The sequence below is a fragment of the Kogia breviceps genome, chromosome 5 (assembly GCF_026419965.1).
Source record: "Kogia breviceps isolate mKogBre1 chromosome 5, mKogBre1 haplotype 1, whole genome shotgun sequence".
Lineage (NCBI taxonomy): Eukaryota > Metazoa > Chordata > Mammalia > Artiodactyla > Physeteridae > Kogia > Kogia breviceps.
The window spans coordinates 67,109,358-67,128,783 of record NC_081314.1 but is presented as its reverse complement, the minus strand read 5'-3'; the positions used below and the strand labels follow the sequence as shown (position 1 = coordinate 67,128,783).

General features: G+C 52.1%; 2 protein-coding genes and 1 long non-coding RNA gene across 7 annotated transcripts in view; 1 reads left to right on the top strand and 2 right to left on the bottom strand.

Annotated features, from left to right (window-relative positions):
• Positions 1-215: 215 nt before the first annotated feature.
• ABCF3 (ATP binding cassette subfamily F member 3) lies at positions 216-8,163 on the bottom strand. 2 transcript variants are annotated; one of them, XM_059064039.2, is made up of 21 exons: positions 8,003-8,163; positions 7,627-7,774; positions 7,413-7,492; positions 6,863-6,909; positions 6,601-6,698; positions 6,377-6,499; positions 5,949-6,215; positions 5,556-5,636; positions 5,408-5,467; positions 5,250-5,306; positions 5,115-5,137; positions 4,949-5,004; positions 4,631-4,831; positions 4,454-4,530; positions 2,392-2,436; positions 2,179-2,311; positions 1,494-1,582; positions 1,298-1,389; positions 990-1,122; positions 766-853; positions 216-677 (listed from the first exon to the last, which is right to left on the bottom strand). In XM_059064039.2, the coding sequence occupies exons 1-21, from the start codon at positions 8,073-8,075 to the stop codon at positions 519-521; spliced, it is 2,130 nt and encodes a 709-aa protein (XP_058920022.1). In that variant the 5' UTR covers positions 8,076-8,163; the 3' UTR covers positions 216-518. The 2 variants fall into 2 exon arrangements, with proteins under 2 accessions (XP_058920022.1, XP_058920023.1); XM_059064040.2 differs by lacking the exon at positions 990-1,122 and having other exon boundaries at positions 377-677; positions 8,003-8,126.
• Positions 8,164-8,264: 101 nt separating this feature from the next.
• Positions 8,265-19,426, top strand: part of LOC136794247 (uncharacterized) — a 33,460-nt gene continuing 22,298 nt past the window's right edge. For both annotated transcript variants that reach the window (XR_010840701.1, XR_010840702.1), the window contains exons 1-2: positions 8,265-8,789; positions 9,455-9,510. This is a non-coding gene — a long non-coding RNA (uncharacterized lncRNA). The remainder of the gene's footprint in view (positions 8,790-9,454; positions 9,511-19,426) is intronic.
• Positions 9,882-18,978, bottom strand: AP2M1 (adaptor related protein complex 2 subunit mu 1). Of its 3 annotated transcripts, XM_067034121.1 has the most exons (12): positions 18,809-18,908; positions 16,773-16,889; positions 14,669-14,934; positions 13,874-13,956; positions 13,455-13,562; positions 13,128-13,263; positions 12,896-13,037; positions 12,257-12,376; positions 12,019-12,154; positions 11,818-11,915; positions 11,171-11,282; positions 9,882-10,494 (listed from the first exon to the last, which is right to left on the bottom strand). In XM_067034121.1, the coding sequence occupies exons 2-12, from the start codon at positions 16,844-16,846 to the stop codon at positions 10,360-10,362; spliced, it is 1,410 nt and encodes a 469-aa protein (XP_066890222.1). In that variant the 5' UTR covers positions 16,847-16,889; positions 18,809-18,908; the 3' UTR covers positions 9,882-10,359. The 3 variants fall into 3 exon arrangements, with proteins under 3 accessions (XP_066890222.1, XP_058920029.1, XP_066890223.1); XM_059064046.2 differs by lacking the exon at positions 13,455-13,562 and having other exon boundaries at positions 18,809-18,978; XM_067034122.1 differs by lacking the exons at positions 13,455-13,562; positions 16,773-16,889 and having other exon boundaries at positions 18,809-18,903.

Below are 19,426 nucleotides of genomic sequence, written 5' to 3'. Positions count from 1 at the left end.
TACGCCGCCCTTCATCACTAGCTCGGTCCACTGCAAGGCCGACCCCCGGTGGCTTCAATGACATCTCTGCCCAGGGGCAACACTGATACTGCCATGGCCTCCTCCACATGACCGACACAAATGCCACAGGAAAATGCCAAATCGGAGAGCCTACACTCCTTAACCGCGGGCAAACACTGTAGCCCCGTGCCAGGGAGCAGCAGAGGCGAGGCGAGGAAGATGCAGGGAGGTTTAATTTACATGTGGCCACTCAGAGCCCAGTCGCAGCTGGGGCAGTGGGGGAGAACTTAAAATCCCAGAGGGCACCCCCACTCCCTTCCTCTTGGAAGACCAGTCCTCAAAGACCCTTAGGTGGGGCTCCCTGGGCTGCGCAAGAGGGAGCTCCAGTCAAAAGGAGAGATTTAGGAATAAGGCTGTCCCCGAAGTCAGGGGAAGTCCGTGGCCGGAGATGGTTGCCTACGCGGTGGCCCAGGGGTCAACCAGTCCATGTCCTGGACACAGTCCTCAGCTTCGTGGCCCTAGAGGAAGCCCTCACGGCGGAACTGTTCCTGGAGAAGAGCTCGGTACTGGTCAAATCCCCCCTCGACCCGGGTGACGCCGCCTCCTTCACACACCCACAGCTCTCGGCACACCAGTCGGATGAAGCGTTCATCATGGGACACCAGAACCACACCGCCCTGAAAGACAGGAGACTGCAGGCACTCAGGGGGGCCCTAAGGGGTGCTGAGGCCTGGGAAGGAGTGGGCAGTGTGAAGGCACACTCACCCTGAAATTGTTGAGAGCGCGGCCCAGAGCCTCAATGGTCTCCATGTCCAGGTGGTTTGTGGGTTCATCCAGAATGTAGAAGTTGGGGCTGGAAGGCAGAACCCAGGAAGGTGGGAAATTATGGGGGCTGGGAGAAAAGGAACTCTGATACGAAGGCAAGACAATCATTTTCCGTCAGGAAAGAGTGGGAAAGGGGAGGGAAAGCTCTTGAAAGGAGGCCTCACCAGGGCATGGTCATCTGAGCAAAGGCCACCCGGCTCTTCTGGCCCCCAGACAAGCTGGCAACAGGGCGCACGGCCAGTTCTCCAGAGATGCCATACCGGCCCAGCTGGTGACGGTATTCCTCCTCAGGCCGTCCTGGAACAGGCCCCACCCCACCGTGTGGGTTCTTGGCCCAACTCCCTCCCTTCACATTCCCCCCAGCCCCACCTCCAATGCACATGTCCTCACACCCAGAGTCGGGGGGCTGCTCAGCAAACCCAGGTGGGCGTCAGGCCCAGCCGTCCTTCCCCAACTCAAACCCTTGACGCACCGGGGAACTTGCGTGCCAGCAGTTCCACAGCACTGACGTTCAGGTCCAGCTGCTCCACATGGTGCTGGCTGAAATAGCCAATCTTCAGATTCCTGCAGGCAGACGGAAAGGTGGAGAGAGGGGATGGAGGGCAATGGCCATAAAAGAGTGTAGCTACAGCATAGGAGGGTTCGGAGAGCGGCGACGTGGGCCCTACCTGTGAGCATGTCTGATGCCCCGAACAGGTGCCAGATCCCCCATAAGGAGCTTCAACATGGTAGACTTCCCAGCCCCATTCTCCCCAACCTGTAAGAAGTAACAAGAGAATGTAAAGAGCATCCTTGTGCGGGATACAGAAGTGGAGGAGATGACAATGGGTCTCAGCTAGTCCCAGGGACTCCAACAACTAAAAAAATATTTTTAAGGAACTATAGAGAAAAATGAAGGAAGATGTAAAAGGGACCAATACCCAAGTACCCACTAAGTGCAAGGGAATTAATTCTCCCAATAACCAAGTGAGTTAGATATTATCTCCATTTTAAGGATGAGGAGACTGCTTAGTAACCAAGCTAGGAAATGGCAGAGTTAGGATCCGGAGTCTGACCCTGAAGCCCATGCTCTCTCCTCTATGTTCCACAGTTTGAGGAAACTCAGAGCTGAGACCAGTAAGACAAAGTACTGCTCTAAGTATTTATAAAATACCACATGCCAGGCTCTCCATCTATGCTGCAGAACGGCCCTGTGAGGCTGGAGGAGGGGCCAGTACAAGTATAGCAAAGTCCTCAGCTCTGGCGCTGACTCCTACTCCTGGGGACCTTCTCCCCCATGTGGCCAATCCACACCACATACAGGGGTGGGAGAGTCCAGTCCCAGCTCACGAAACAGAGAAACAGCAACCATACCACACAGATGCGGGACTCAAGATCAGCAGAGACGGAGAGACGGCTGAAGATGACATGCTTTGGGTCGTAGTAGAAATCCACCTCATCTAGCTGCAGAATTGGTGGTGAGAATTTCTCAAACCCATCGGGGAACCTGCAGGAGGTGGGGGTGAGGAGCACGAGGGCAGCCAGAAACAAGAGCTTCCCTACCTGCCCCTCTGGCCCAGCACTCACTTCATCACTACCTCCAACTCCTTGTCCACGGGTTTCAGCTCTGGTCTGAGGAGAGAGGAGACAGACTAGACTTACAACTTTAAAAAATGAATTTGCTTTTATCACACAAGTAATATACATGCCAGAAAAATAGGATTCTTTTTTTGGTAGTTTTTTTGTCTTCCCTGTTAATATACTGTGACGTATGTTTCAAGGTCACAAGATCCTAAGCCTTATGATTTTAAGCTCCCCTACCACCAGCACATCCAGAAATGTTGCTTCAAGATTAAACCTCCAATGCTCTCCTGGGTATGTATCCGAAAAAAATGAAAACACTAATTCGAAAAGATACATGCACCCCAATGTTCACAGCAGTACTGTTTACAACAGCCAAGATACAGAAGCAACCTAAGTGTCTGCACATCCACAGATAAATGAATATATATACATAATACAGACACACACACGCATATAATGGAAAACGACTCAGCCACAAAAAAAGAATAAAATTTTTGCCATCCGTAACAACATGGTTGGACTTGAAGAATATTATGCTAAGTGAAATAAGGCAGAGAAAAAAAACACTGTATGATATCACTTATAGGTGGAATCTAAAAAATAAAGCTAGTGAATATAACAAAAAAGAAACAGACTCACAGATATAGAGAACAAAATAGTGGTTACCAGTGGGGCGAGGAAAGGGGTGGAGGGGCAAGATTGGGGTAGAGGATTAAGAGATACAAACTACTATGTATAAAATAGATAAGCTACAAGAATATATTACACAACTCAGAGAATACTGCTGATATTTTACAATAACTATAAATGAAATGTAACCTTTAAATATTGTGAATCACTATGCTGTACATGTGAAACTTATATAATATTGCATATCAACTGTACCTCAATTTACAAAACTTCCAATGCTCAACACCATTAGTCATTAAGGAAATACAAATCAAGATCACAATGAGATATCACTTCATACCCACTAGGATGGCTAAAATTCAAAAGACAGATAATAAGTGTTGGCAAGAAGGCAGAGAAATTGGAACCCTCATACATTGCTGGTAGGAATGTAAAATGGTGCAGCTGCTTTTAAAAACAGTTTGGAAGGCTTCCCTGGTGGCACAGTGGTTAAGAATCTGCCTGCCAATGCAGGGGACACAGGTTCAAGCCCTGGTCCAGGAAGATCCCACATGCCGCAGAGCAACTAAGTCTGTGCGTCACAACTACTAAGCCTGCGCTCTAGAGCCCGTGAGCCACAACTACTGAGCCCATGTGCCACAACTACTGAAGCCTGCACACCTAGAGCCCATGCTCTGCAACAAGAGAAGCCACTGCAACGAGAAGCCCGCGTACCCAACGAAGAGTAGCCCCTGCTCACCACAACTAGAGAAAGCCCACATGCAGCAACGAAGACCCAACGGAGCCATAAATAAATTAAATAAATAATTAAATAAGTAAAATAAAATAAAATAAAATAAAACAAAACAGTTTGGCAGTTCCCCAAAAATTTAAACATAGAATTACCATGTAACCCAGCAATTCCATTCCTAGGTATGTACCCAAGAGAATAGAAAACACATGTCTACACAAAAACTTGTACACAAATGTTCATAGCAGCATTATTCATAAGAGCCAAAAAGGGGAAATAATCCAAATGTCTACCACCTGATGAGTCAACAAACAAAATGTGGACTATCCATACAACAGAATATTATTTGGTCATAAATAGGAGTGAAGAACTAATCCATGCTCTGACACAATGAACCTCGAAAACATTATATTAAGCGAAAGAAGTCAGACACAAAAGGTCACATGTACAATTCCATTTATACGAAACGTCCTGAATTAGCAAATATATACAGACAGAAAGTAGAATGACAGTTGCCTAGGCCTGGGGGCAAGATTAACTCTCCAAGAGCAGTAACAGAATACCCTGCCTTCCTGCAGAGGAGGAAATTAAAGTTGGTTTGTAGAAAAGGGGAGATCTAGAATGGGAGGGCAAGGGGTGGCCCACGGAATGAGGGAAGAAAATAAGAGACATGAGTCAAAGCCTGGTCAGAGACACCATACTCACAGCTTCTCCAGCATCTTGAGTTTACTCTGCACTTGAGAGGCTCTGTTGGCATTGTAGCGAAACCGGTCAATGAAAACCTGCAGGTGGATGAGTTCAGGTACTGTTCAGCTGCCTCACTCCCCACAACTCTAGTACCCATGGGATGGGGCAGGTCCCCAGCCCTGCCTGCTCCCATACCTGGATATGCTGGCGATATTGCTGCTGGGCCTCATATTCACGCTGCTGATTGAGCAGCCGCTCCTGCTTGCTCTTGATGAAAGTCTCAAAGTCTCCCCGGTAACCATCCAGCCGCTGGCTGTGCAGGTGGATGATGTCTGTGGCTATGGCATTCAGGAAGTTGCGGTCGTGGGAGACGACCAGGATTGTGGAGGGCCACGTCTGAGGGGGGTGGGTCACAGGATGGCAGGCCCAGTTTGGGAGGGCAGTCAGCTCCCAGAGCCCAACGGTCTTGGAGGCAGACCTTTCCCAGACTTACTCCAGCACGTAGGTACTCACCTGCAGGTAATTCTCCAGCCACAGGATGGCCCTTACATCCAGCATGTTTGTGGGTTCTGGAAAAGTGGAGGAGGACCCGTTTGGGATAGAAGGGCTAGAGAACTGGGAACTTGGATGATGGCATGCTTTTGCACCCCAAAGTCAGGGTGCCCCATTTCAAACTCACCATCTAACAGCAGCAGATCTGGCCTATGGAAAAGAAGAATGCAAGGCTTGAGGTTTTAGGCCAGTGACTTGTTGCCACCCCCCAAGATCCAAGCCCATTCTCTACAGTATCCATACACAGGCCCAGGAGACTCACCTAGCAAACAGAGCCCGGGCGAGGGCCAGTCTCATCCTCCAGCCACCTGAGAACTCCCTAAAGAGAGACAGAGCTGCATCACAAGGGCGAGTGTTCACGAGAACAGGCAGAGGCAGAGCCAACAGTATTCAGAGCCAAGAATCGTAAGAGCCACTCACCGGGTGGGCTGCTGCTGCATTTTCGGGGTAAAGCCAAGCCCAGCAAGAATGACTGATGCTCTAGGAGTGAAGAAATTAAAGAACCTGGTTGGAATAGGTAACAGAAGGGAAAAATGAAATCTGAAGAAAGGAAGGGAATTTTAAATACCTGGCAGGTGCTTTGTCAGCCTCAATCTCCTCCAACTTGGCATAGATTTCTGCCAGCTGTGCAGCTTCTGAGCCCTCGGCCCTAGGAGTGGGGGAAGAGCAATCAGCCTGAGTGGGCACAGTCTACTAGTGTATCCTGCACCCCAGGACAGGTGCAAAGCAGGCCACTGGCTGCCTTGCTGCTGGGACAGGAACAGAGCACAGGAAGGACTTGCTCACGGTGGTGAGGGCAATGGGCACTGTGCCAGGAACAAGGGATTTACAGCCCCACAGCACCAAGTTCTAAGCTCTGCTGCCTACTAGGATGGGCACATGAACTGTCGACTGTGCCAGCACGGCAGGCACTCTGTGAAGCACAGCTGCTGCTGGTCAATCCCTCGCCAGGAGCCCTCACCTGCCAGCAGCAATCTGGGTGCTGAGCTCCCGCTCCCGATGCAGGAGATCTTCTCTCACAGTGTCACTCTCCAGCACGCTCTGCAGGGCAGGGGTGTCGTCTCCAGCAACCTCCTGCTCCACGTGCAGCAGGGAAATGTGGGCTGGAACCCGCAGGCTCCGGGTGGCCAACATCTTCAGCAGCGTCGTCTTCCCTAGTCCATTCCGACCCACCAGCCCATAGCGGCGGCCCCATGCCAGGTTCACATCTGCTCCAGCCAGCAGTACCCTGCAGAGGCAGTAGGAAGGAGACAAAGGGTACTCGAGAGGTAGTTGCACAGCAAGTTTAACAACAGAAACCTATTTTTAGCCCCATTTCACCTCTCCTAATTCTCCTGTAACTGGAAAAAGGAAAATGTCACCCCCACTCCCCCACAGCCACTCCCTCACCTATCGCCAAAAGACACATCAAAGTTCTCAATTCGCACATCGTAGGATTTGTTCTTGCCAGATGATTCCAACCGACTCTCCTTTCTGCTGCCTGCCTGGCTGGCTGATGCCTCTTCCAAAACTCTTTTAAAGGGAGAAATGGATGGCTTTTAGCACTCCCAAGCACCCTTCCATCCCAATAGAGACTGCTCTGCTCTCTTCTCAGCTCTTCTCACTAAACTCACAGAGGGCTGCTGGTCTTGAGTGTGTCCTTCTCTGAGCGCTTCTCCTGCTTTGCCTTCAGTCGAGCCTCAGCTTTCTCTAGCTTCTTTGCATTCACTGTCTAAGGGTACAAACACAACCATTTCATCCTAGGGTGTAGGCTCGGAGACTCAGGAAAAGACAAACAGAAATTCCCCAGAAAGATACTCCAATATTTAGAGATAATCAACTCCCACTCCCACCATAGATACAGCCCTCTCCTTTTCTTCCTCCTCCCCTCCTCACCGAGGACTGTTCCCTCTTTAGCAGGCCTGGAAGTTTGGTGCCACAGTCTGTAAGCGATAAGAAAAGCTGTCACCTTCTCCCTAAGGGAAGGGAAACTAACATTTTGAGTAACTAACACAAACTAAACAGACACATACATTTAAAGGAAAGCCTTAGAAATTGTAGAGATAGGTTATCATCCTCTCAACATTTAAAAACAAAACAAAAACTCAATTCACAGATTAAGGATACAGAGACTGGGAGCAGACAGGCAACTCTTACAAGATCATGCAGTTGGTTAGTAAGTCGCAAAATTGGGGAGTGAACCAAGACTGTCCAGCTTCAAGGCCCATATCCTTCCTACCACACCCAAAAGCTTAAAGAACTCTCCAATCCTAATCCCTTTATTAATGGGCTCATCTGCCCTCAGTAAAGACATCAACTAGCTCCTACAACCTTATTCTGTGGAACAGAGGTACCAAGAGTCCTGAGCTCCAGGGGGCAGGTGGCTAGGGGGTGGAGGCCAAGAAAAGGACACAGGACAGCTAGTTCAATCTTCCCTCACTCTCACCGTAGTTCTCTGTTATCTTTGACAACTGGATGGGGGCGTCTAGTAGCACCTGGCTGTTTCCCTGGGTCTGTGGCTCAGTCCTTGAGAGTAGGGATAGAAAGCAAAGAGTTAGAAGTGGAGGAGAAAGCTCTGTGGCCATCAGAGCCATCACGTCTCGTCTCCTGACCGTCCGCCCTCCCATCTCCCCCACGAATCCCCCTGCCCTGGCACATACAGGCGCAGAGTGTTGTACATGCGCTGGCACACGGCCCTGATGCCCGCGTCATCCTTGCTGTCCCCGGACACCTCTTGCAACAGTTCCCCCACAGCTTCCACCAGGTCATCCACAGACTCGAAGTCCGCACTGCCGCTGTGCAAGACGCCTAGGGCGGGCGTGGCAAGACGAGGAAAATACCAGGTATGGTGGACATACAAGCAGTTTTAATCCCCGTACCGCGGCCCCAGTCCGGGCTCCAGACCCAACTGGCCCTCGGGACATGAGGTCACGCAGAGGAGAGGCCTAGCAGCGGTCCCCGGCACTGCCCTCCCTTAGTACTCCCCCCCTGACTACCACTTCGGCATCCCCAGCGCGTTGATTCGGTTCGGCTCACCCGTCACGTAGTCGAAGACCTGTCCGTCAATTTCGGGGAACTCGCTCCGTAGGATTTCAGCGCAAGTCGCCATGTTCCAGTCGGGCTCCCGTCTGCGCAGTCGCCGTAAGACCTCGGCCAAGGCCCGCCCCCTGCCCGTCACCTGCCCGTCCCCGAAATCTCGCCCTTCCTTCCAAAGCGCATGAGAAACTGTGTCGTAAGAAAGGCGCGGAGTGCGCAGAACCCGGTGGGCGGGGTGAACGGCGCTGGAGGAACGGTGCGCAAGCGCCGCTCAGCGTCTCCGCGGAGTCACACTCTCTGCGCTTGCGCAACCCTTTCCACTAAAATATTAGCCACAGGTTCGGTTCTCGCTGCCTTCTGGGAGGTGGAGATCCTGCCGGCGGCGGGGACTGGGTGCAGGGAAGTTCGCGGTTTATCTGGGAACCTCCCGAGAAGGGCGGTTGATAAAGCACTTCGGCCTTGCTAGATTCTGTACGCTCCCTTGAGGTGCGTCAGCCGCTGCGCGCCTGTGCGGGTCCATTTTGGAGCTCTCCGAAAGCTTTGCTGACTCACGCTGGTCCCTGAGCTCTTAGAAGCCCCTGGCGCCGTTCTGTGCAGCCGCGGGTTTTGTTCCGGTTCTCTGGTTCTACGGGCTGCTTGTCTTGGTCAGGTAGCCAGCCCGCCATCGACCTGCACTCAGTTCTCTCACACTTGACAGCTCAGCTGGCTTAAGAGAATTACGTCCTCCCACCACCCAACGGGCACTGCCTCACTGACCGCCACGGGCCAAGAAAACCAGATCGACAAGGTCTGTGTAAATTCACTACTATTTATTCCCTACCTACACCCAAAGCAGACTTCTTCGTACCCTGATGATGCTACTGCTTCACATTTAATGTGAATATTTTTCCAACTGGGCTCTAAAATTGTCACCTAAAGTCACAACGTTATCCATCCTTTTGGCATTGTGAGGAATCAATCCTGTTATTTCCATTTTATATGAGACAGGGAAAGTAATTCTGACGGGGAAACTAAAGAACTATTTAGTTTCTTCAACATTGCAAGAGCTAAGGGAGAACCTGTGATTTTTAAGATTTAAGAAGCATCCACCAATCACAATGGACCTTGTTTGGATCCAAGATGTAAATTGTGAAAATTTTTGTAGGACACTTGGATTAAGCACGAACACAGGTTGGATGTGATATTAAGGAGATGACAAGTTGAACCACCATGATGCGACATGGGGGTTCATTATATATTTTCTCTTAATAGATGTTTTAGGTTTAAAAAGGTTGAGACCAAGCAAGGGAAAACCAGTGATGGCAAATCTTTATCTGCTCCAACACATCAGCAGAATATGAAGCACTCCCCTCAGGGACTCGGCTCACCACACAATTCTATGGAGAGGGGGAGGCACAGAGGGAGGAATTTTCTAAGAGGTCTGGAAGAGTCAGTCGTTTTTCCTTTTTGCAGCCCGCCCACTGAGGTCTGTGAAGTCTGAGTAACTGCGAAGAGGATGGAATTAAGAGGTCAGTTTCTAAGGATGGCTGGAAAGACCAAATGTTTACCCTGCTTAATCTCTGCTAATTAGAAAAATACCTGCCTAAAGCTTAGAATGATTTTAAGAAAAGAATCTCTACCCTCAGGGAACCCGGGCCAGGTGGGGCTGCTTGTCCTTGAGGCTATTTTCTCAGAGGAGATGGGACACCTGGGGCTAACACCTGTCAGGGGCTTGGATGGCCCTGAGGGAGGTAACAATTGAGACAAAAAGTAACAATTGAGACAAAACAGAGTTTGGAATAGAAAATTCTACTCCTGGCAGGCCAAGTAAGACAGAGGAGGAGCAGTCACACCAGACACCCTCCCCATGTACCTTCCACTTCAACATTTAGCCAGCAACTCCATTCTACAGAGTTTATTAGATTTATAACTGGACGAAGTCACACGTGTACAAAATGAAGCTCACACTATCCCAAAGCAGAGTAGGAATTGAGGGCTGGGGATCCGTTACTGGCCTTTGGGGGAGCTCCGAGGTGAGGGGCAGCCGACCCTCCCACTCCAGAGAGATGTGGCCACAGGGGAGGGGAGGAGATGGGGCCCACCTGGCTTTGGTCGCAGAACTCAGAGCCTGGCACGGGGCTGGGGCAAACAGATGGACGGAGGAGCAGGAGCCTCAGAAACCACCCTGCCCAGGGGGCCCAGGGGGCCCAGGGACTGCTCCAACAGTCCCGCTCACAACGTGGTTGGTCCAGACCTAGACGCAGGGGCTGGTGCAAAGGGAAGGCAGCAAAGCAGGAGGGAGGAGACACTGACGTGTGGGGGCACCCAGACCCGTGGAAGAGGGTGGGTGGGGAGGCGGGCTAGCTGCCACTAGGCAGCTAGCAGCGGGTCTCATAAATGCCGCTGCGGCCAATGTAGCGCACCCATTTGATGACGTCGTGGTCGCTGTAGTTCAGCTTCGGTTCAAACACCTTCAAGTAGCGCACCTTGAGGCCAGAAGGCGCGAATGGCACCTGGGCAAGGGACAGCTCCAGTTAGGAATGTGGCCTTCCTTTCACTGCCGCTCTCCTCCAGGAAGTTCCATAGCCTTGCCCTACCTCACCTCTCTACTACAGGTGTCTGAATGATTGGGACCCTGAAAGAAGCTGAAGGAAGCTGGGGTGGTGAGGGGTCCTCTAAGAGGTTACTAAAGAAGAAAGCATATCCAGGAGTTAACTAGCAATCATTTGGGTTTGAAGTCAGGCCCTGCCTGTGACGACTTGAATCAATTCCTTTAATCAGCAGGTGGCAGCAACCAAAGACCTGTCTTAGAACATACTTATCCTGCTCAATATTATGCACTTAAACAATAGGTGGAAAAAATTACATGTCTAACGTGCACAAAGCAAGTCAGCCCATTTTCCTGTCTGTAAACTTTGTGTCTTACCTGGCATGCAAGCTATTTCAGTTTTCCCTAAGAACTGTTTTATGACAAGCCAAAGGAAGTCAAGGATTTTTGTCAGTGTGAATAGCAATTTCTAGTAGGAGGCCTAAGGCGGGAAGGAATGGGTCTGTGAATTGAAATCACTTCTCTCTGGGCCTCAGTTTCCTTGTCTGCAAGGTGGTAAGTGCAGAGGTTGATCTGAATGATCTCTAAAAAGTCTTTCCTAGCACACCCTGCCGTGGCTCTAGGCCCCTTTTCTGCCATACCTCAAAGTTCATTGAAATGGGGGGTCGAGCCCATTTCTTCTTGTCGTTGGTGGGCAGAAGCTCAATCTCAGCGCTGATCTGCGATTCCTTCATGCCTGCCATGCGCTTGATCCTGGGAACACAGGGGCCCTGGTAGCATGGAGGAGCTTCAAGGAGGGTTGCCCCTTTGGGGAGGTTGCGGGGGTGGCAGGAAGAGAAGCCCGAGCTTGTGGGAGGTGCTAGAGCAAGGAAATGTGGTGAGGACTCTGATAACCTCTTGCTGTGAAACCTTGGGTCTGTTATTCCTTTAGCACTGTGGGCTGCACGCAGTTTCTGCTTAGATACATGGCCATGCTATCCCTTGCTCTCTACTTCACAGAGGTAATACAAGGGCAAATAGGGAAATGTTAAAGAATCTTGATAAATAAATGCATGCATGCATACACCCCAGTGCAGGCATGTGCACACTTACACAGAGGTATAAGGAGTAAGAACACAAGCAAAGGCTCCTGGAGAAGCAGTCACCCCTGTTCCATACACACACACACGCTCTCTCTCTCTCTCACACACACACACTCTCACACTCACTCACAGGATGAAAAGTGAAAACAAGAGGGTACACCAAGGCATCTTGAGCCCTGCTATGGCCTCATGAAGGAAAGACTCACTTCCACACGATGGCGTTCTCGCTGGCCTTGTACTTGGCCTTCCCCTTCATGCAGATCACCTGCACCCCACTGGTGTTCAGTGGGGTTGGGATCCTCACCTAGAAGTGACACACCTGTCAGGGAGCTCTGTCAAACCCTGACATCAGCTCCCTTTAATCCTGGAGACAAGTGCTTCCTCGTCCCCAAGTCCCTTATCCTCACCTCAATCTTCTGAGCCAGGAGTGAGGGCTTGAAGTTGGACTTAATGACCACCTTGACCTCCAGCTTGGTACGTCCCACTTCCCGAACTAGCGGGATCACTCGGAAAGGAAGGATGATGTCCTTGGTGGTGCGATACCTTTAGGGGTGTGAGACCTTCAGGTTGGCACGGCAGAGCCTGTTCTCCCTCTCCCCCCATCTCTGCCAACAGCAACCCCTGCTCCTCACACCCCAATAGCACCTCATAAGCTCAAATTCTCCGTCTGGTGGGATGAAGCTGATGCTGCGCTCCGAGTCAAACTTGCTGAGTCGCACACACTGGTGGAAGGTACAGTCGTCAATGGCAATTGATTGCTTCCCGCTGCAAGCAGGGACAGAAGGTCTCCTCATTGGTACAAGAGACTGGCATGAGAGAGTCGGGCTGGGAGATTAGCCCACCCCCAAAGGCTGCCAGAGCCTGGACAGGCGTGCACTGTAATCTATGGAAAGCTGTCAGAATGCAGCTTTCTGACTTGCGGGTCCCTGTCCCAGAGTTATGGATGAGTGGGAGCTTTGCAAACTCATCATCTTTTGAGAGCTCTGCTGCTTGGAACCCAAAAGTTTCCCAAAAGTTTCAGGCACACTGGGCAGGGGCCATCAGTATGTACAGAAGAATCTTGGTCCCTGGGATCAAACAAAGGGGCTTACTCTGAATAGGATGAGGACAATCCCCTTATCTCTCTTAACACAGATACCAAGAGCAACCAAGCCAAGCACACCCTTAGGAAAAGGGAGTTTGCATTACTGCAAAAATGAAATCCAGAAGGAACTTGTGATTCACCACGCTCTGCTCAGCCCTCCAAGGTCCACCCTCTCCCACCAGCTCCCCTGCCTCAGGCACCTCTTGCTTGTTTCATCAGCTGTGCCTTTGCCCTGCTTCTCAATGACAATCTTGTCATTCATCCCAAACTTGCACTCGGGCATGCCACTCAGGTAGCTCTTCATCACCACCCGGCCTGACACATGGGCGCTCAGCACCTGCCCTGGTGATGGACAGATAAACAGGAGCCGCTGAGTCAGGACCAATATCCTGCCCTGGCCCCCATCCTGCTTCATCACGAGAGGGCCCTCACCCTGTGGGGACATGAGGAGGTTCACACTCTCCAGCACATCCAGGAAGAGCTCATTCCGGCGATACTTGATGCCCTCCCGCCGCCAGCCAATCTGCCCGGTCACCTGGCTGGTGATCTGAGACTGCTCTTCTTTTGTCTACATGGGGGATAGAGACAAACAACAAGGCCTCACTCCTCTCCCCCTTCAATCCACTTGTCTCCATCCCCACTCCACCCTTATCCCCTCTCCCTTCTAGTCCCCACCCTGTGACCCATCTTCCCCCATGGGGCAGGGCCTGGAGAAAACTGAGCAAAGCTGCAAGGGTGGAAGCTGAGGGAACAGCTTACCTGATGCTGGAGAACACAGGGCCAACATGGTGCCCACAGGAAGCAGCAGAGGAGCACAGATGGGAACAGGCAGGCAGAAAAGAAGGAGAAGGCTGTGAGGCCTGGATCCTAGAAGAGGGCCCAAGCTCTCTCCTCCTGAGGAATACCAAGCCTCCAGAGCAGTCCACACCTACCCTTCCCCCAGTGTAGAAGGAAACTGCTTGAGCTGTATCCCCAGTAACAGAGATGCTGAGTTGGCAAGCTCCAGGGGTGGGAGAGGGCCAACAGAGCAAACGAGGCCTGCGGTCATGGCAGAAGGCTCAGGCCAGCACTTCCTGTCAGGGGCAGGCTCATGAGTCAGCTCAGACAAGGCTTGGGGGCCAGTGGGGATGAAGGGAGATTGGGCTCCACCCTGACTACAGCCTGTACAATTTGAGTACCTGGCTCTTGATGCCCTGCTGGGTGATGAAGGTTTTCAGCGCTCCTGTCTCTGAGTTCTGTGGGTAGCCAAAGTCTAGGATCTCTGCAAAAGGAAGGGAGCCGTCAGCTCCTAGAAAAAGCGGAAGGCTCCTTTGCTCCAATCCCTCCCCTGGCCTGGATATATCTGGCCAGCATAGTTCCAAAAGACATTTAGGCATCATCTGCAGCAGTTTTAGCATTTCCTTTAGGATTTGTGCTTTATAAGAAAACAATGAAAACATCACGTTTTTTTCAAACAAAAAATCAGCAGAAGAGTTGCACGGCCAGTGGGTGAGAGGTCAAGAAGCCCTTAGCCCTTAAAAGACAGAGATGTTGGGAAGATGAAAGGACTCTGTTCACTTAAATCATACCCTACAGAGGAAGAGAAGTAACAACGCACCCGGAGGGGCCTATAATATCTCACCGTTGTCCAGGCTCTGAGGCAGCTGTTGAGATGGAAAGCTGGGAGGAGAGTCAGTGTGGTAAGGCCCAAACCACAAAGATAAGAAGATGAAATGTGCTTAACTGAACTGCAGGAGGACCAGCCACCAAAAGACCTTTTGGTCTTCCCCTACCTCTACTCGCTAGCCTATTTTTGTATTCACTTCAGATCAGCCTTTAGTTCTGGATTTGGACTGTCCTCCTCAGAGCTCAAAATACCATATAGTCAGGAAAGGAAGTTCAGAGAGCACTGGAGCCTCAAACCTGCTCCCACCTCCAGGCCAGGCCCCAGCAGGTGCATCCCCACCCTAGACCCACTGCCCTGCCAGCCTCACCATCCAGTAGCTCATATATGAGCACAAAATTGTTCTTGATGTTCTCTTCGCTGATCTTGCCGAAGTAGGCAGCCATTACGTCACACATCTTATAGAGGAATTCGAAGACCATGGCAGCATTGACATTCTGCTTGGTGACAGCTGCCAGCCAGATGTTGGACCGCTTAACATGGAAGAAACTGGTGCGAGCAATGTTGGTGACAGGGCTGCGGACCTGCTGCCGGGCATGGATGACATTGACCCGAAAGGCATCCACTGCGTTCCTCCTGAGGGAAAAGGGTGCACAGAGGCTGCTCAGTACATGGGCAAACCTCACTCCCCAGGGATCAACCACAGCTAACAAACAGCCACCCCCCTCTCTGCTGAAGTCTGACACACACTCTAAAGCCAATGCCTAAACCGTTGGGGTGGTTCCCTAGGGCTCCTCCCAGTGGGGGCACGGGGTGGGGGCAGGGCCAGAGCAAGGCTGATATCTGAAGGCCATGAGAAACAGGGAAGTGGCAATGACAGGACAGCAAATATAACCACAATAAAGTGAGGTCCATCAGGTTTAGAGAAGTATGTTCCTGACTTGCAGCCTGGCCCCAGTTTTCCTGCTGCCACCTCTATAGCTTCTCAGTAAGCTCCAGGCCCAGATGAGAAAGAGACGCTGCTGCTTCTCCAGTCTTTCCACTAGTGATCCCACCAGTGGGGAAGGCTGGCTCCTCCAGAAGTTAGACAAAGCCAGCATGACTTCAGAGAAGGCTCTAATCTACTGGGGGAAAAGCCGAGGGGCCAGGGAGTTGGGCCACCCCATTCTTGTCCAGGATCCAATTCCAGGGCAAGTTCAGGGATGAAAAAGGATGAACAGAACAATGATGCGGGGACTGGGGTGGGGGGCAGGATCCCCCACCCACCTGTGCCTGGGCAGCAGCTTAACAGGCCGCTTACCTATTGCTATGGCAGCCAATGAGATGGGATGAGAGAAATGATGCCAGCCAGAAGAGGAGAGTGACAGCAACGAGAGAGAGGATTAGACACACAACACACTGGGGTGGGCAGCACACACCATGAGGTAGAAGCAGACGTGCAACAGGCGAGGGGTGGAGAGCACAGCACGGCATGCAAGATGGTGTGTGCCCTGGCCGTGGCTTAACCAGGCCCATCCAGGGTGCAAGTGGGGTGTGGGTGGGTATATGCAAGCCAGGCACTGCCACAACTCTAGCCCATGCCCCACCACCAGCCAACGGACAAAGAGCCACAAAGGCCAGGCTAGCCCATTAGCCAAGAAATGGGGAGCCACTGCAGCAGGCCCATCTCTGTCTATTCTAAGCAATTCCAGGAAGAAAAACAGGGCAGCATGAACCAAAGGAGCCTAATCTCGTTAGAGCCACTGAGGCTGGGATAAGTCCCCTCTGTCAGGGAACAGCAGTGGCATGCAGAGTGGGGCAGAATGAGAAGTGAGGCTGTGCCTCCTTATAAAGGTCTGAGGCACAAAGGACAAGGAGCTGTTCCCAGGCTACTCTGATAGGCCAGAAAGGCAGCGCAGCCTCCCTGCTCATCCCTCCGTGACCTGGAGAGTGCCTCAGGCTTGCTCACCACCTCTCCTCCAGGAGTGGCCCAGAGGAACTGAAAACAGCTGAGTCAGTAGCCTGACTCCTGAGAAAGGGAGAAGCTTTCAAGAGACCAGTGAAGACTCTCACCATGAGAAGGGCTTGTGAGAGCAAGACATAGGTGGATTAGTACCACGAGCCTGACCACTGACTCCACCCGCTGGAGACAGATCTCCCTTCTCCTCAAAGGAGGGATCAATCTGCCCCGCCAAAAGCACTCAGCTCCAGCAACCAGGTCTGTCACTACAGCAAACAGGAGGCAGGAAGGGCAGGAGTTCCTAAGACTGTGGGGGGGCCTGCCTTTTCACAGGTCCCACCAAGCAGCCAGCAACTGGCTGCCTGGCCAATACCACCAGACCTAATGGGAACCAGGCTGTATTAGCTGAGCTTCCAGGATGGAGCGAGGGGTGTGGAGGGGTCCCAATCAAGCCTCTGGGAGAAAGAGACCTGATCCTGCATGCTGGGGAGGAGGGTGGGGGTGGGGGCACAGCTGGCTCAGACAGGGGACTCACCCGATGTCATCTCGGTAGACTCGGGAGATGAGCACCTCCCCCTTGTGATTATAGATGAATAAGCCTCCAATCATGGTGGCAGCTCAGTCTCCGCGGCCCATCGCTCCGAGAACAGACCTAGGATGGGGGGGCAGGGTAAGGGAAGGTCTCAGAACCCCCGTCTATGTCCCCTGTGGGGCTGTGCAGGTCACTGGCTGGGCTTTTTTTCTGACTTGATCCTCCAGCAAGTGACCCTGCATCCCTCCCAGGTATGCCCCTCCCCTTAGCCAGGCTCCAGTTCCTGTTTATCCCATACTGGAAGGGAGAAAAGGGAGAGGTACTGAGGCCCAGGATTCTAAGGCCATTTTGACCCCTGCCCCTTTTCTGGGGCTGAGGGCAGAGTAGCCCCCTCCCCCCTTTCACAGTGCTGAGCTCAGCAAGGCCCCTTCCTGTGCAGACTCTCACTCAGGCTCTAGCTGGTGAGTCACTGTGAAGGCCTGCCTGTGGCTGCAGGAATGGTGGTAGGAATTACTCTAGTTGGTTCAGGCCTGGGGCCCCCAGGCAAAGCTTTAGGAGCACCCAGTCCCTCAGGCTCCACTACCCTTCTGAGAAAGCAGCAGGGCCCGAACCTCCAGTTCTAATTCACAGAAGTCTAAACATTCCAGGAAAGGGTGTGGAGAGGAAGAGAGAAGGGAGGTCTTGGGCCCTGACATGGACCCAGGAGTGTGGCTCCAACCTCTCCCAGGCAGTCAGATAAACAGGCAAAAGAGCAGAGTAGAAAGGCCCCAGCCCTGACAGACTACACTTCAGTGACCCAAGCTGCTTATTAGTTATTTTTGACCACCTGTCTTTTAAAAAGAGAGGTTCCCTCTCAGCTCCCAAGTGCAATGAAAATACATGGGTGTGGGGGAACGGGGTGGGTGCAGGTTCATAAAAATCAAGAGATCCAGCTGAAATTCTGTGATTCCAGACCCACAGCATAATTCGCTTCTGACCCAAGTGCCTATAAAGGAGGGGCAGAATTCCTGAATTATCCAAATTATTTGGGTCAAACTAATTTAGACTGTTTGCAGTGAGAAAAAGGGTTAATTTAGTTCTAGATTTCCTGGATTAGCCCTGGTGTTAATTTCACAGGGGGCAGTTTAGCAGACTTTTCTAAACTGGAAAATAAAGCCTATTACTGTGGTAGTCAAGGTCTCCCAGACCGCGTGAAAAGTCTCTCAAGGTGGTGGACACATCCCATTCCTAAGTCCCAAAGAGACTGGGAGAGGAAGCGCAAAATGGAGGTAGAGTCCTGGGCAAAGAACCAAGTTCACAAGTATCAAGTGGTAGGGAGCTCAGGGCATCAGAGAAGCAGACGTGGGGCCCAGGAAAGGAATGGTATATTTAGTCAAGGGACAGACTGGCAACAACAGCCAGGCAGTATACTCAGATGAGCCCACAGCGGCAACAGGTATGGTGGGGGCACCTGGAAGAGAGAGTTTCCAGAATGTCAAAAGTCAAGGCTTTAAAGAGGAAAAAACGGCAGGGAGAAACTAGTAGTGGTGAATAAGGGAAAGCTGTGGAGACGTAGCTTGCTGTGGCGTGCAGGTGTAGAAGCAGGCGGGGGTGGTGGGCTTTTCGCCCTGGGGAGGAGTACGTCGCGGGGTAAAGATGGTTCCAGGGAGTACGGGGGCTGCCACTCAACTACGAGGAGGGGGTGCCGCAGGGTGGGAAGCTTGTCCTTGCGCCGAGAGGAGGAGGCGCCGCGGGGTAGGGGGTCGTCACATTCTTAGGGAGGAGGCCGCCGCGAGGCATCCCCGCTCTGGGAGGATTCCAGTAGGGTCCCCTTCTCACGGGAAGCTCCGGGCGGGTCAGGTGGAGGGCACCGCTCAGCGCCCGTCCTGCAACCGCGCCCGGGGCGCCCCCGCCCCGCCGTCAGCTCCCTCCCAGATCTGAAGGCTGAGGCCACTCCCGGGTGTGAACTGCTTTCCGCGTAGCATAGTGCAGGGAAGAGCAAAGCTGGGCAGCCAGGCAGGCGTCCTCCTTCACCCCGTACGGCTAGATCCCGAACTCACCTACTGTCCGCAGGCCCCTGCTCAGCCAGCCTGGCCACTCTCCGGATCCCAAGATGTCCGCCCGCCCCCTGCTCGCCTGCCCGCTGCCTCGGCTTTCACTGCAGTGCCGCGGCGCCGCCCCGGCCTCTGCTGCGCGTGCGCATCCGCCGAGGCCGCAGACTACAAATCCCATCAGGCTTCTCGGCCTTCTCGCTTACAATTATAAGCCCCCTAAATTTGGCAAAACTACAACTACCGACGGCCTTTGAGAACCTTAGAAGGAGGGGGTAGGCGTGTCTTGGGGGAGGGGTAGGAGTGGCCTTATTCAGCCCTACCCGAAATACACAATCCAGAATACGCTGTCACATTCCTCACTTCATTTTCCCCATTGAGCATTCTGGGAATTGTAGTCTCTGCAATCCCTCCTGTTCCTATTTCAGTGTTTCCGAGAGCCTCAGAGGATTAGTGCTGTTTGTTGAGGCCCGGCTGTTAAATCTTGAATTGCCGTAGGCTTTTTCAGTCTCCACCACCTCTGATTTTCCCAAGCTTTTTTGCATGATATATTTGTTCTAGACATGAGCCTTTTCCAAGGGATCAAGACCCAAGGTAGGGGGCAGGGAGTGAGGCTGCAAATATTTG